The sequence below is a fragment of the Thermobia domestica genome, chromosome 9 (assembly GCF_964235325.1).
Source record: "Thermobia domestica chromosome 9, izTheDome1.hap1.1, whole genome shotgun sequence".
NCBI classification, from domain to species: Eukaryota; Metazoa; Arthropoda; class Insecta; order Zygentoma; family Lepismatidae; genus Thermobia; species Thermobia domestica.
Window position 1 is genome coordinate 35,517,683 of NC_137462.1, and position 16,260 is coordinate 35,533,942.

At 36.0% G+C, this 16,260-nt stretch overlaps 1 protein-coding gene across 3 annotated transcripts in view; it reads right to left on the reverse strand.

Annotated features, from left to right (window-relative positions):
* Positions 1–277: 277 nt before the first annotated feature.
* Positions 278–16,260, reverse strand: part of LOC145694560 (uncharacterized) — a 30,469-nt gene continuing 14,486 nt past the window's right edge. For all 3 annotated transcript variants that reach the window (XM_081770889.1, XM_081770890.1, XM_081770888.1), the window contains exon 3: positions 278–4,952. In XM_081770889.1, coding sequence (XP_081627015.1) covers positions 358–4,944 — 4,587 coding nt within the window. In that variant the 5' untranslated portion in view covers positions 4,945–4,952 and the 3' untranslated portion in view covers positions 278–357. The remainder of the gene's footprint in view (positions 4,953–16,260) is intronic.

The following is a 16,260-nucleotide window of genomic DNA, read 5'->3' on the forward strand; positions in this document are numbered from 1 at the left end:
CATTTTAATGTAGTTACCTCACCGAAATGAATAAGGGAGATATAATTTCCATCGTATATTAAAATACTTTTACTTATTACGAAAATATGACAAATACAGTATTAACCGAAACATTTCGCACAATCTTATACACACTAACTACAGTAAAGTAAGAAATATTACAAATGATATAGTATTAATTCAAGTTTGGCGAAATTCTAAATCAAAAAGTTCAATTGTATAAACACTAATTACAGTACAGTAAGAAATATTTAAAAAATATACAGCTTCTATCATATTCTACTATTTTACAATGGATATATATATCAATGTTAAACATTTTCATTGCTTGGTCTACTTTCAAGTCTCATCTGATGCTTAGTATTTTTCTGTTTTTAATCTTAACTTTTCAAACAATTTAACGCTTTTATCCACAGGCGGATATACCTCACCGAAAGCTCGCAAAGCTGGAACAACTTTTACGTTGAACTCATACGGAAAATTCTTTCTAGTAAAATCATAGAAGTCAAACTGAGTTTCAATTAGCCCGAGTTCAAGTAAATCTCTTCTGACAAGCTTCACTAAAGATACGAAGTGTTTTTTCTTTTTTATAACTTCATCCACACCATCAACTATACTGTGGAAATACTTTTCTGATAAGTAACCCGCCATGTTCTTGTCCTTTTTCTCACACGCAGAAAATATTGCCTTATATAATGCTTTAGTTGTCCAGGATTTTAGCTTCCTGTATCTCGGAGGTCGATAAACTTTACCACCTTCAAATAATTGAATTTTCGGATTTACTTGTTTCTTTCGCACCACTTTCTTCTTCTGTGTATCTTCCGAATTAAGAAAGAAATCTGAATAGAGTTCTTGAGAAGTATCTCGTACATTATAAACATAATCATTATTAACTTTACGTTGAAATTTAATATTAGCTGGCAATGATTTACGATAGTTGTTTATCACATTTGCGCTCAAATTGCCTTTTAATTTTTGCTCCGTTGCAGACGTGGAATTCAGAACTCTTGGAACATGCTCAACATTACTAGAGTTGAATAATCTTGGAACTAATATAGTTTGCGCTGCCTCGATATCTTCCTCTATTTTAATTTCCTGCTCTCTGATAGATGACACTGTCATAGCACCACACTGAACATCTTGTTGCGATTGATTTAGTCTCATTCTTTGGTTACAGTCATCTTGGGACAACCTATTTGCAAGATCTTGTTTTTGCTGCGAGTTTCTAGGACAGTCTTCCATGACTATAGGATTATAACTACCATTAGTTATGAGTTGAAAGCTATTTTGACTAGATTTTGCGTTTCGTCTGCTACCTTCAACGCGTGAATTATTTCCAGTTTTCACACTATTACTTGGTGATGGCAACGAATCAGATTTAGAATGATCTAAGAATAAATCATTATCAAAAACAACATCGAAAAGTTTAGGATCAACGTGTTTCACTTTTCTTGGCTTAAGTCCTTGTGACGACAGTAATTTCGATGAATTAACTGAAGCTTCAAACACACTCCATGCGTCATGTTCAGACTTCATTTCATTTGAGTGCTGATTTTCGTTTTCAAAGCATGAAGTTACTTCTACATTTTCCACTGCTACATTTAAAGGTGTTCTTTTCGATGAGTTAATGGTTTGGATTGGATTAGAACCATTGGCATGTAGTAACGATCCTTTCTCATGACCCAATAATATATCTGCTCTTGTATCCATACCACTCCCGTGTTCGGAAATATAACTTTCAAGCATATTATTCTCAGTTTCAACATATTGAAGAGATGCGTTGATGCTTGCGCTCAAAGTTCTATGATTATTTTGACGAACAGATGAATTTTCAATAGCTGAATCCCCAGAAGATACATCACAACGAGAATTTAGAATTTCGTTGTTATTGTTAACTATTGGTGTATTTTCTTTTTCCAATAATTCTCTTAACGGATCATCTTTGTTTTGGCCATTAAATGGACCATCTACTGCCTCGTTTCTTGTTGATTCGCTCAACTCACTTATTTTAGCATCAGCAGCTATTGAAATTGCCCTGGCGTGTTTTGTGTCCATATTTAACTCTAATGGTTCATCAGGGGAACTTGTTCGTTCTAATTCGGTTGAGTCGCTTCCCAAGGCTCCTTCGAACATTACCGGATCAACCACTCTTTTTTTCAACGGTAGTTTCCTGTTATGTTCAACATAAGAATTTTTGCTTATAGACGAAGCTACTGACATATTGTCAGACATATCGCTCTTGGAAACATGTTGCATATCTTCCACAAGAGATTGTTTAATGTTGTCTAGATCCTTTCCTGAAATTTCTTTTTCATGTTCATCGTATGAAATTACTGACACTGGAGGTATCTTCACATTACCAGCTTTTAATGTTGTCTGTTCAGATAACGATTTATCTACAGCTTCACCATAAGAAAGATCATTATTATCAGGTATTGTTTTACATTGCGACTCATCATTAACAACAATATTCTGACACAAATTTACAACAGAATCTTGAGAATCCATATTCAGGTTACCACCTTCATACAAAAAGTTATTAGTTTCTTGCTCGTTGTTTTCCGTGGGAACTGTAACCATTTTTCCCTCAGGCAAAGAATTATTTGTAGGTTGATTGCTTGGGAAAGCCTCATTTCTATTTTGTAATAAGTTTTTTGAAGAAAGATTTATAGAAGAATCCGATCTAGAACTTAATGACAATGAATTTTTGGACATATCATGAAGAACACCCTCAAATACATCCGGATCAACACCTTTTTCTCTTCTTTGACTACGAATGTTCAGTGGTAATGACGAAGTTCTACCTTTCGACGGTTTATGTGATGATGATACTCCAGAAGATGACAAAGAACTTTCTGATAAACGATTAGTTTCAACCTCATCACTCTCAAGATTATGATTTATGGTTTCTAAATTGACGTTTTTGCCTTCATTCGACAGATCTTCAAGTCTTCCAGTTTTATTCGACGAGTTACCTATTTGACCAACAATTTTAGTAGACTCGTGTGATTTGGAGGAAATATCTAGCGCATTTTCAAACATATAAGGATCAACACAAGGCTTTTTAGTTCTTTTCAATGCTAACGTTTTCTCATCATCATCTGGTAAAGCATATCCTAATGTATCGCTCGAAATCTGCATGCTTCCGTTAGATCCAGACGGTAGCAAATGATCTGATGTCGTTTCATTTACAAGAGCACCTTGAAATATTTGTGGGTCAATTTTTGTTTCCTTCCTTTTCCTTTTTAGAGCTCGTGTCTTCTTAGAAGTACCTTCAGAATCATCTGTTAAATCTACTTTGTTTGTAATATTTGAATTTGAAGAAGAGTGAAGCCAAGAAGCTCCTTTTGAAGTACCGTCTAAGGACGTTTGTTCGAAGTTTCTGGGAAGATCCTCCGTTTCTACAGCACCCTCAAATACATCCGGATCTACATTTCTTTCTCTCCTTTGACTACGAATGTTGAGTGGTAATGACGAAATTCTAACTTTCGACGGTTTATGCGATGCTGATGATACTCCAGAAGATGACAAAGAACTTTCTGATAAACGATTAGTTTCAACCTCATCATTCTCAAGATTATGGTTTGTGGTTTCTAAATTGATGTTTTTGCCTTCATTCGACAGATCTTCAAGTCTTCCAGTTTTATTCGACGAGTTACCTATTTGACCAACAATTTTAGTAGACTCGTGTGATTTGGTGGAAATATCTAGCGCATTTTCAAACATATAAGGATCAACACAAGGCTTTTTAGTTCTTTTCAATGCTAACGTTTTCTCTTCTTCATCTGGGAAAGCATCTTCTAATGTATCGCTCGAAATCTGCATGCTTCCGTTAGATCCAGACGGTGACAAATGATCTAATGTTTCGTTTACAAGAGCACCTTGAAATATTTGCGGGTCAATTTTTGTTTCCTTCCTTTTCTTTTTTAAAGCTCGTGCCCTCTTAGAAGTATCTTCAGAATCATCTGTTAAATCTATTTTGTTTGTAATATTTGAATCCGAAGAAGAGTGAAGCCAAGAAGCTCCTTTTGAAGTACCGTCCAAGGATGTTCGTTTGAAGTTTCTGGGAAGATTCTCGGTTTCTACATCTGGACCTTCTAGTATATCATTTGTTAGGGCAGAATCAAACATATTTGCTTCAATCTTCTTGTTTCGATTCAGTTTGTTAACTCTCAATGGCAACTTATTCAAACTGCTATGGGAGTGAGAAGATAAATCGGATACTGAACTGCTCGCCGCACTAAAGTTACGGTTGTCATTACTTCCAACTTTAATACCTCTTCTGGTGACTTCGGAGCTTGTGGTTCTTTTTCCTTGTAATTTTACATCCTCTTCAAGAGCACGATCAAATAAGTTTGGATCTACTTTACTTTTCCTAAGACGAAGTTTAGGGATTGGCTGCAAGCTGTCACTATCAGATACTGAATTGCTTGAAATATCCGATTCTTTGTTTAAAGTACTTGGTTCATCAAAATCTCTGGGCAAAGTTTCTTCTGATGATTCAACGTTTTCGCTCGTATGTTCACTCCGAACAGCACTAGTAAAAGGGGATTGGTATGTACTGTCACCAAGTAATCTCCACCATTCTGCAGTCAATCCCCTATAATCAATCATACTAGAGTCGCTATCTGTAAAGCTATTCTCCTTTGAATTATGCGTATCATTTTCCAAATCGCTTGATACTGAACTTTTTACTTCAAAATTTGAATTAACATTCGATACTTCTTCTATGAGAACATTAGTCTTTCTGGATCGAGCTGGCCGCTTGTTGGGCACTTTGAAAATACCCTCGGATAAGTTACTCGACATCTTCACATTTTTCTGTACACGACGGTCATTTTGAGTTCTAGTTAGTGCAGCAATACTATGTTCTTCACGGGGAGGTTGGTTGGGCCTTTGCATCGACTGTTGATTAGTTTTAACTTGAGACCTTGTTGAAGGCATGCTGAAATCTGAAACAAACAGAGCAATAAATTGCATTATAATATATCAGTTCTGAAGCTTCCAATGTTTATATAGTTTACTGTGATTTATCGAAAAAGAAGAACAAATCCCAAATTGCCAATTTTAAGTTATCTACAGTTTCCTATATAATGTTGGGTCTCCTTGACTCCTCTTTCGGGTGAACAGAGATACGTCCATCATGAATATTTCGACTGCTACTAGTATTGCTCAAAATGTTACAAGTGCAGTTGCACACTGTGGATACTGTTAAATTGTGGGTGATTGAAAAGTGGCAATTTGTACTTGTTTTCCTCCTTCCAAAAACCACAGATATAAATTTAATAATAAGTAGCAAGAGATCTAATAAGAAACTCAACTTTGAAAAACAGAATAAAAAAAAACTGTCCCTGACTTTCTGTTTGCCAGTCCCGTATAGTGAGATTCTTCCCAAGCATTTTAACGGTAATTGCATCATCCTGCCTAATATCATTGTGAGACTGCAAGAGCTGGAGTGAAGCTGTGTTCTGTACTTGTGATGATTTTGTGGTACTACGAACATGAAGATTTTGGAAGAGCAGTGTATGTGGCATCAAATTGTTTTATATTGCGCAAAACGTTACAGAAACTTCGAAAATGTTACAGAAAGTGTACAGAAAGAATGTATGAGCAAAATTCACTGTTACGAGCGCTGTTTTAGCGCTTCAAAACTTAAAGAACATCCATCAAAGGTGCAGCGAAACCTATTAGCATCATGTGATGCGTTCACGTTCAAAAACTGTACGATGTACAGAAAACTTGTTAGTCCGAAAAATAGCATAAGAAGCGGAAGTCAATAAATCGTCTTATTATGTGATCTTAGTTGAGAAACTGAACATGCATAGTCTTGCTGCGAAATTCGTTCCACGGTTGCTAACAAATGAACAAAAAGAAACAAGTGTGAAAATCTGTGAAGATCTTTTGAAGTGAGCAAAGACTATACCTTCTCGAAAAGCATTATAACAAGCGATGAGACTTAGCTCTATGGCTATGACGCTGAACGAAAGGCATACTCATCCCAATGGGTAGGAAAATTTTCGAAGAGACCACAAAAAGCACGTCAAAGTCGCTCAAACATTAAAGTGAGCCTATAGTTTTCTTTGATTTTAGTGTTGTTGTTCATTATGAGTACGTCCCACGTGGTCAAACCAACAACAAAGAGTATTATTCAGAAGTGACGAAGCTATAAGAAGGAAGAGACAGGAAGCTTGGAACATGGACGCTGCACTCTGACAACGCTCCTAACCATTCGGTGCTCCTCCATTAGAAAGCTTTCGGCGAAGAACAATACGATTGTTGTAACCTCGACATCCTGCACACTTAATTTGGCATCTGCAGATTTCCTTCTTTCCCCCAAGTTGAAATTTACCCTGAAAGGTCACCGTTTAAATCCATAAAAGAGAACCAACAATATGCTACAAGACTTCCAAGCTATAACAAAAAGTGTGTTCCAGGATGAGTTAAAGCAGTGGATGACGCGCTGGTAAAGATGTATTAATAGTGAAGGGAATTATGAAATTGGATTAAACACGGTTTGGTCATATATTAGGTCAATTCCATTCTATTTTAAGATTTTGATTGAAATTAGTAAATGTATACAGCCATTAACAAGTTAATGCGTGAAAACTGCAAGGGTGTATTCCAAACCATTATTATTTACACATATCTATAACTTCTGGCAAAAATGAGATGAAATATTTTAAGTAGTAAATTTCCATTACTACCGGTACTAGTAAAGAGATAAGAAGGTGGAGTCGACGCCGAATCGACTGAAAAAAAAATGGTTCGTCGCTATCTCTTGCCGTTTCTGTTGTATAAGGATAAAGATTAAAACCGGAAATCGATTATTTCTAACATTTCCGGTTTGAATAGACAATGAAGAAAATGGGGCCTATTTTTGAGACGCTAAACTGATTTAAAAACGGTCGTCAATACCTTTTACCAATTTCGATCTACATAAATCAGTCTCAAAACCGAACCGCAAGTACTAGGAAATTTTAACCAGTTTTGGTTTTGGTAGAATGATACGAGTGGAGGTGGTATCGGTGATTCAAATTCAGAGAACGCTTGCTGTTGTTTGGCAAGCAAGGCTAAAACCAGGAATGGTTAATTTCAACCACTTTCGGTGTAAATGAAATATTTCAGTTTAACGCCCCACGATTATGACTTTTAGACTAAGGAGACGGATGATTACGGAAAGTGAATGATAATGGAAGAATTGGTAGAATCACAATGTGGAAGGAAACGGGTGTATCCCGCCAAAATCCACAGACAATGTTGTGCACCACAAATTAACTTGGCCGGAAACAGAATCAGAGACCCCACGCATCAAAGGTAACGCTCTACCACGGAGACACCGTGCCCCTTCCCACTACACTTTCGGTATGAATAGAAAGTTAACGGAGGAAATGGAAACTATTCTTGGTACACTGAATCGTTCAAAAATAAATAAATAAATAAAACCTTTTCTCACTTTTTCCACTATACAAATCAATATTGAAACCGGAAGTGCTATGAAGTTGCAACCACTTCCAATTTTGGTATAATGTTACGTGTAGTTATGGTAAGACGCTGAATCGATTCCAAGAAAAGCTTGTTGCTATCTATTTCCGTTTTAGTTCTATGGCGATGAATGTTCAAACCGGAAATGGTTGGTTTCTACCACTTCCGATCTGAATAGTAGGTTAGCGGAGGGGATTGAACCTGTTCTTGGGACGATTAATCGATTTAAAAAAAAAAATGTTTTTCGATCTCTCTCACTGGTTTTGCTGTGATACCTGTCGACACACGGATGGACGGACACAACCGTACTATAACTACAAAACTTATACATAATAACTGGAAAATTTCAAGTTATGAGGATACGTAATCTACCAATGATGTAAGTAAAAACTTGGATCTCGAACTACAAGGAAAAAGGACTGGAAGAAGGTTCAGTACTTGCCTAGAGTAGAAATTGATAAGAGATACTGAAATAATCATCCAGGGAAATTACAAAAATACGCTAACGGTATATTGTTTACATTCTTTTTATATCTTAACCCCTTTCCGCATGATTTTTTTTTCTTTTAGCGAAAAAAATAATCAGTATTGAAAATCCTCATATGGAAACTTGAAAAATGAATTAAAACTTGAATTTTAGATTTTTCATTTGATTCTGACGAGAAATAAGTATCCATATTATGCCATATATGGCACACTATGAGTAACGTAAACTTTCCTAGCAGTGCGCAGGAATACAATTCTAAGGGTACACTTGTAAACCAATTTCGAAGAATATTTTGTGGACTATATTTTGAGGTACAGACTGAGTCAACCAAACATTAACGTTACTACTATCGCCTAAGTCTGGAGCTGCAGTAGGAACAACATTACTTTGAGCCCCAGTAAATGTTTCGAAAGCATAAATGAAACCTGAAATTCCACTCAGAACAAATGCTTTATAACCCCATTTATGAGGTTTCTTTGCGTTATATTGTTTTATCGATGATCTACACTTTACGGGAGTGATTTGCTCATCCACTTTGGAGACTTCTCTCAGACGTTCTCGTATCTGATCAAGAAAAGGCCTAATTTTATTAAGTATGCCATGGGCAAGTTCTCCTGCAGGAATAAAAGTTGAATTGGCATTGAAGTGAATAAATTTGATCTCTTCAAACCGATCACAACTCATCACCTGATTTACCGCATCATGACCAAGTCTTCTGTTCCAGTAATGTCTAGTAGCTGCGAGTTGAATAATTGACATGTAGAAACCACACAATAAGCTGTTCAAGTTTATTTGTAGTCATTTGTTGGCCGAACTTGCGTTGAATATAGTTTTGACTGTTCAACTGCGTAATGAAAAATGTCATTAATGAAAAAGTACTTGAAATATTCAATAGGCGTTTATAGTTGTTTTAGTTCTTCAGGTAAGTCCTGAGGTCCTTGAAATTTTATATCCTCTTGGGACTTTTCCATGTTTCTAGGTCTCCGATTGAGTTTTTCAAATCGTTCGATGACGTAGACCTCCTATCCTGAGAATTATTTATGAGACAGAAAGGGACATCAGCATCTGAATTCATTCCATTATCAGAATTGGGTATGACGATTCTCTCAGGGTAAAGAGCAACAGAAAAAATGAAATGAAATCTTTGAGCTTTACGTCTCACGGTTATGCCGGTTAGGCTAAAGGAGACGGTGATGATGAGTAATGAATGAAATGGTGGAATGAAGAAAGTGGGAAGAAACGGGAGAACCCCGAGGAAACCCACGCACACGGTGTTTGTCCACCACAAAGTTCACTTGGCGGGGGCTGGGATTGAACCCGGGACCCCAAGCACCAGAGGTGAACGCTCTACCACTGAGCCACCGCGGCCCCGAAGAAGCAACAGAATCTCCATCCAAGTCCGATAACAAAATATTGGTATTTCTGGATCTAGTGCTGATTCATCTTCGGGTAAATATGATAATTCACTTTCTTCACCATTTGGAAGTTCTCTAACAGCTACTGATGAACGTCCATCATAAAATAAACCCCTGGATCCATTGCTGTAACAGTATTGCAGAACGATTATAGTAGTTGTCACTTCCGCACTTCAACGACATAAAAGACCTGTAAACGCATGGTGTGACATATTTGGCACATACCTTTTTTTCGACATTCCTCCAATACAAACATACAAAGTGACTATCATATTGTTGGAAATACATCTCAAAGTATTTATCTTGAATGTAATACTTTTTTTTTGGGGGGGGGGGGAACTGCGCACAATGTTTCGCCAAAAAATTATTTTCATTGACAAGAATCCACTGCTTCACAAGAACCACATGTCAACATTTCCTCGCCTAATACAACTCACAAAGAACATGGCAGATGATACCAAAATTTCTTATTCATAAACGTCAATATTTCACACAGCAGACGAAACAGTCATTTGGCGCCTTTGATAAATTACATAAAAGCTAAAGTGAAAAAAAGGGGATGAGCCATATATGGTACGGCATGCGGTAAGGGGTTACAGAACAAAATCTGAACAATTTCCACAAGTGCCATTATAGCGAGGAAGTTGGGGGTTACTTTCTGGATAGAAGTCGTATATAATAAACTCGCTTATTGAAATATTAATAATGAAATGCAAAGAAGAAAACAGGAAATTGAATTGTGTAATTTATTCGGTAGTGGAATAAACAGTAATCAAGAAAACTGCCTATGTTAAATATCCTCAATAAGATGTTTAACAATCCCTTAACTTAAACTTCCAAAATATTTCGAGTTTTAATTTTAAAAAAAAAAAGAAAAGAAAAAAGAAAAAGAAAAAAAGAAAATTAAAATCCCGAAAATATACGGCCATCTCGAAATATTCTGTAAATTTTGTTTAAGCCACAAAATTGCTCATTTTGTTGTATGGTTCATTAGTTTCGTTTAGAGCTTCAAGATGGTATACAATGTTAATTCCTTGCAATCTTAATTCGAATTTTTTCTACAGTGTAGCGCCACTTTGATGATCTTCACTTTCATAACGGAGTGGTTGTTATAAGTTCAAACGTTAAGAGCGGAAAGTAGATAGATAGAGCATTGTTAGCTGATTCTGTGATTTATTTCTCTTGATTGTTTATAAGCATTTTCATTTTATTTTGGGTAATGGATAGAGAGGAGAATTTGATACAGATTCAGCGGATTAGAAAGTAAGAGTACCATCAGCGGGAGTGAGAAAAGAAAAATTCTGGGAATTTTAAAGTGACTTATCTGAAAACATTATAAATGGCGTTACCCGTAAAAACGGTACATGTTTTGCTGAAGATTAGAGACTTCGACAATTTGTGGTAGATATTAGTTAGGGAATCGCTCGCTTCAACAATTCTCACTATCAATAGCTTCTTTGTAAATTGGCCTCGCAAGCTATATCTGGCAACTTCTTAACTAACTAACTCTATGGCCTATGGAACCCGAAGGCTCAATGCCGCGTTCATAAAAGCTCTCTACTGACTTCTATCCTTAGCCAACTGGATCCAATTTCTATTTTGTATTCCTATTTCTCCGAGATCCATCTTAATATTGTCTTCCCATCTGCGCCTAAGTCATCCTAATGGTCGTTTTCCGATTGGACTTCCAGTTAAGACTTTGAAAGCGTTCTTATTTTCTTCCTTCCTGGCTACATGAGCTGCCCATCTGAGTCTCGTAGATTTGATGACCCTAACAATGTTTGGTAAACCGTATAAATTACCTAGTTCCTCGTTACTAAGTTTCCGCCATTTCCCATTCCCATTCCTTTTGGGTTCGAGTAGTCTTCTCAGGATCTTGCTTTCAAATACTTTCTTCCCTCAAAGTAAGCGACCATGTTTCGCAACCATACATGATTATCGTTTTATATATTTTAAGCTTCAAACTTCTCGACAGTATTCGCAACGACAGGAGATTTTGAACTGAATAATAACACAAATTCCCTGCTTTTAGTCGACATTTAATTTCTTCGTGAATGTGGTTTACGACCGTTAATATTGATCCTAAATATTTGAAAGTATCTACTTTATCAAAAGTATTATTTGGGTCATTCCACGTCAATTCAACACAATTTCAGAGGAAATTCTGACTTGACATCTCAGATTCTAACGATATTTGGTACAGTTGTTGGCCTATAGACCTATGACAAAATATTAAATTTAAGGTCTCTTACTTCATTGGTTCTTAAATTATTTAATTTTGAAATTTGAAAATTTCGAGAAAATTGGACGCGTTTTGAAATTTTTAATGAAGTGCAGAGCAGCAACTAATTAAGATACAGACCTGGGAGTGGTATCGTCTAAACCCTCTTTTAATGGGCTTACATATGAGATGCCACTTGATAGGGATTAATTTTTTAAAAAAAGTGACAATTTTAAAATTTAGAAAAAATCTCAAAATACGTTCATAATGTCTCTTTACATTACCCAAAGTTTTGTTCTCAGATCTACATGGGATCAGGAGTTACAGTGCATAATACTCATACATATTCAGGAAAAAATTCACTTTTATCACTGTCCTGTTCTTAAAACTGATAGAAGTTCCTTTTTGCAGAATTTCCAATGGCAGGTCTTGCCACTGTAAGTCTGGACAATTTTGTGAATATCCACACCTGACCATGAATTGCTTCTTCCACACCCAACTACGAGCTGTGAATAGGGTTGCCAATTTAGTCACTTTGTGGCTAGATCTGGCCATTTTGAGCAACTTGCTAGCCACAAATTTTCGAAAAAGCCACAAGTGGCTTTTCTAGCCATATTCTTTTTGCTTTTAGCCATTTCTAGCAATTTTTGGACTTTAACTACTTCTTGATATATTGTGTGTATCATTTTCTATTTTCTGAAGTTGGATTCGTTTGTTCTCTAACAGATCTACTGCTAGAATTGACCCCCCCCCCAAAAAAAAAAAAAATTGTATTGATGGTGATATTAATCCCGCCCCATATCTTGATTACACAGTAGAGGAGCTCAAAACCTGTAAGTTACAGCAGACGCTGAGAAAAATATTCGTGGAAGAAGTGTGTTTAAGTATATATATATATATATATATATATATATATATATATATATATATATATATATATGAAACCACTGAAACAGTGTTTTAATGACTTAGTTTTTGCTTCACTTTGGGACTTGAAGATAATATCGATAAAATTGATAATCAGTAACGAACATAAATTTCATGAAATGGGTGAATAAATCTTCAACTGAAGAATGTTTGCAAGAGGTAAATCTTTGCGCAGATGCTGAGGGAGAGTCTATTTTTTGAATTAGTTTTGTTGGCTTTTTTCATGCTAAAGCTTCCACATACAAACACGTAAGTGAAGTATGTATTTAACTAGGTGAATGTAGAAAAAAAAAAAAAAAAAAAAACTCTCATGAACAGGTTGAAAACAAAAACGCTTTCTTCAATTTTAAGAGTGAGATTTGTGTTGCGCCGTGTTCGAAAATTTTGTTTTCTATACGAAATTTCGGCTATAGCTTTGCAACTAGTTGGAACTAAACAGCAACCGGGTACTAGAAACCGAGACAAATGAAGCATCGCCTCAACCTAAAGATGATGATATTGATGACATTTACTGTGTTTTTGTTAGGGATATCTTGTTTTAATTTTATGTTTTAGAAACCCAATTTATTTAGCGTATCTGAGCGCGAAAGCTTGCTTCTTTCCTAGTCGTTTCTGGCCATTTTTAACTATTGAATGTAGTTACTTTTTCTAGTTGAGTGTTGGGAATACTACCTGTACTCAGTCAATGGAGCTCCAGACCTGAAGGAGGGTAGTTGATCCATGTGAGTGCATTGTGTTCAGCGATTAGTCGTAGTGGGTCGTTTACTACAAATCTGCAGAATGGATCCTTCAGACAAGAGACAGAAAATGAAATCTTTAAGTTTTACGTCCCACGATTATGCCGGTTAGGCTATAGGAGACGGTGATGATGAGAGACGAGTGAAATGGTGGAATGAAGAAAGTGGGATAAAACGGGAGAACCCCGAGAAAAACCACGAGCACGGTGTTTGTCCACCACAAAGTCCACAGGACGCGAGCTGGAATCGAACCAGGGACCCCAAGCACCGGAGGTGAACGCTCTACCACTGAGTCACCGCGCCCCCCAGACAAGAGACAGAGTTTGACTTGTTTTAACCCTTTTGATAAGCCTAGCCATTCGCACGTTAGGAAAGGACTGACACCTGTGACCCATTGGATTGTGCCTTGATACCAGAAACAAGTGACAATTCTAAGGTGTGTGATAGTTGCAGGAAGAAACTTTCCAATCTGAAATAACAAGATACCGCTTCTCATCTACCAGGCAGCACTCAGGAAGATGCAGACGTTTGTGATTTATCTTATTCAAATACAACAGAAGCACTTCAATCTCTAAACTGTTCTCCTTTAGAGATGGGAGAGTCATCTCTGAATAAAAGGAAGATTGGTTACAAGTCATACTCGAAGGAGAAAGCAACAAGGATCAGTGTTGCAGTGAAGAGGAAGTTGGTGAATGCTCCTTCTATCAAAGAAGACAGTAATACTGAATGTGATTTCCTAAAACACGTCAAAAGATATATGCAAGCTGCACTAGTAGAAAGAAAGAAGGTTATGTTGCTAACTCTTGTGCCTGATAATTGGAATATAATAAAAACAACGCACGAATTTCAAGCCCCAACTACATTGTAAGACAAGCGAAGGCACCTTTGAAACAAAAAGTTGTCTTGTCAAGCCCTGACATGAAACCCGGGGAAGACCCACAAACTGAAACTGTTAACTGTATCAGACTTTTATGAGGAGACGAAGTCAGTCGAGTAGTGTCAAGAATTAAGGGCTGCATGTCCGCGGTGGATAAAGAGGTACTAAAGTTAAAGTATCCAAAGACTGATGCATTGCAATTTACAGGAGGCCTACAAAATGTTCAAAGAAAAGTTCACACTCAAAGTGGTTTTTTCCAACAGAATCAACACCTTCATTTTCCCATCCTACAGCACCTGATATACTGTGGATTCCCACTGCAGATGTGTTATGCACAGTCAATCCAGTTACAGCAACCGGTCGAACATACGCTTTAAAAGAAAAGGAAATGGGGAAAAAAATGTGGAGACATTCCAGTAGTTAAAAGTTTGTCACTAGAGACAATAAGTGATATAAGTGCATTGTTTTCTGAATATGTGTGATTGTTATACACTGTAACTCCTGATGCCATGGAGATCCTAGAACAAAACTTTGGGTGATGTAAGGAGACATTATGAACTTATTTTGAGATTTTTTTCAAAATTTTAAAATTGTCACTTTTTGAAAAAAATAATTTTGAAAATTTCAAAAACAAATTTTGATTTTTTTTAAAAATAATCCCTATCAAGTAACATCTCATATGGAAACCCATTAAAAGAGCTTTTAAACGATACCACTTCCAGGTCTGTATCTTAATTAGTTGCTGCCCAGTACTTCATTAAAGATTTCAAAATGAGTCCAATTTTCTCGAAATTTTTAAATTTCAAAATTAAATAACTTAAGAACTAATGGAGTAAGAGACCTAAAATTTGGTATTTTTTCATAGGTTTATGAGGTCAACAACTGTACCAAAATTCATCGAAATCCAAACAGGTCAGTCTGGATGACTGTGTTGAGTTGACGTGGAATTACCCGTTTGATATTTTAACGAATCCATAGTTTGCCGTATAACGATTCAGACAAAATTCCATGTATTCAGTTTTCTCCGCATATTTACTTCTAAATCCATGTCTCTGTAAGCATTTAATAAGACCTCTGCATTTCTTTCTATTCTTCCCCTATCATCTCCCATTAAATTTACATCAGCATATCTGCAACTTCTTAGATAAATAAGTATTCCTTACCTTGCTCTTTTCAGGCACCTTCATTATCACTAGAGTCCTAATCTTAAAATAATAAGTATCTGTCATATAGTATTCGTGTAGCCATATCTTTTAGAGTAACTTATTTTTTTATTTATTTATTTTTTAGTAAAGGTTTTTATTGAAATCACCTACATCCACAATTCTTCTGAATTAAACCAGCCAACCCTGGTACTCATAATGGATATTGTAAGCTGAATTTTACGTTCGTCTTACGTGAGAGTGCAAGTTTAAATTTAATTCTGTGATGAAGTGTAGACAGTTCCAAGCATGGTAGAGGTTGTTGTCACAGGACGATAAATGTAATTTTAAAGTAGGGCTTTGTTTCAACGCAGCAGTACTTTTTTTTTTTTTTTTTTTTTTTTTTTTTTTTTTTTTTTTTTTTTTTTTTAAACGATTATTACCATAAAACCGTTTATAACAGAAACATCTACGTTTAGACAGAGCTATAATTTATTGCATTCTTTGTAGAAAATAGCTCGCAAAAACATCTACAAATACGTCAGATTATTAATACAGGTAGTGTTGGATTAAGTAGCCGATTCAGAAGACAGTTTCTCGATAACATACAATGGGCAAGTAAGTATTCTAATTCCGTCTCTCACAATGTATTTGACGCTTTAATACATTACATTATTCTCTATTCATCATCCCTTCATTTAAATTCATTTCAACGTGACTTCGACATTTAGTCATATTATTAATCACTATGAAAATAAAATAACTATTATTTATTGCAGACAAAAAAAAGAAGGGCACTATTTACTTGGGACTGAATACAATCTTCGCATATGAAAGAACACACTAGACATCGAACCCAACAGATCTCCGGAAAACTATATCTGACAGAACGAGGGTATTGGGAATAATTATCATGTGAAAAGCAGAATGTTGTATGATAACATTAGGTCTAAACATTTAAATTCTCAGGGT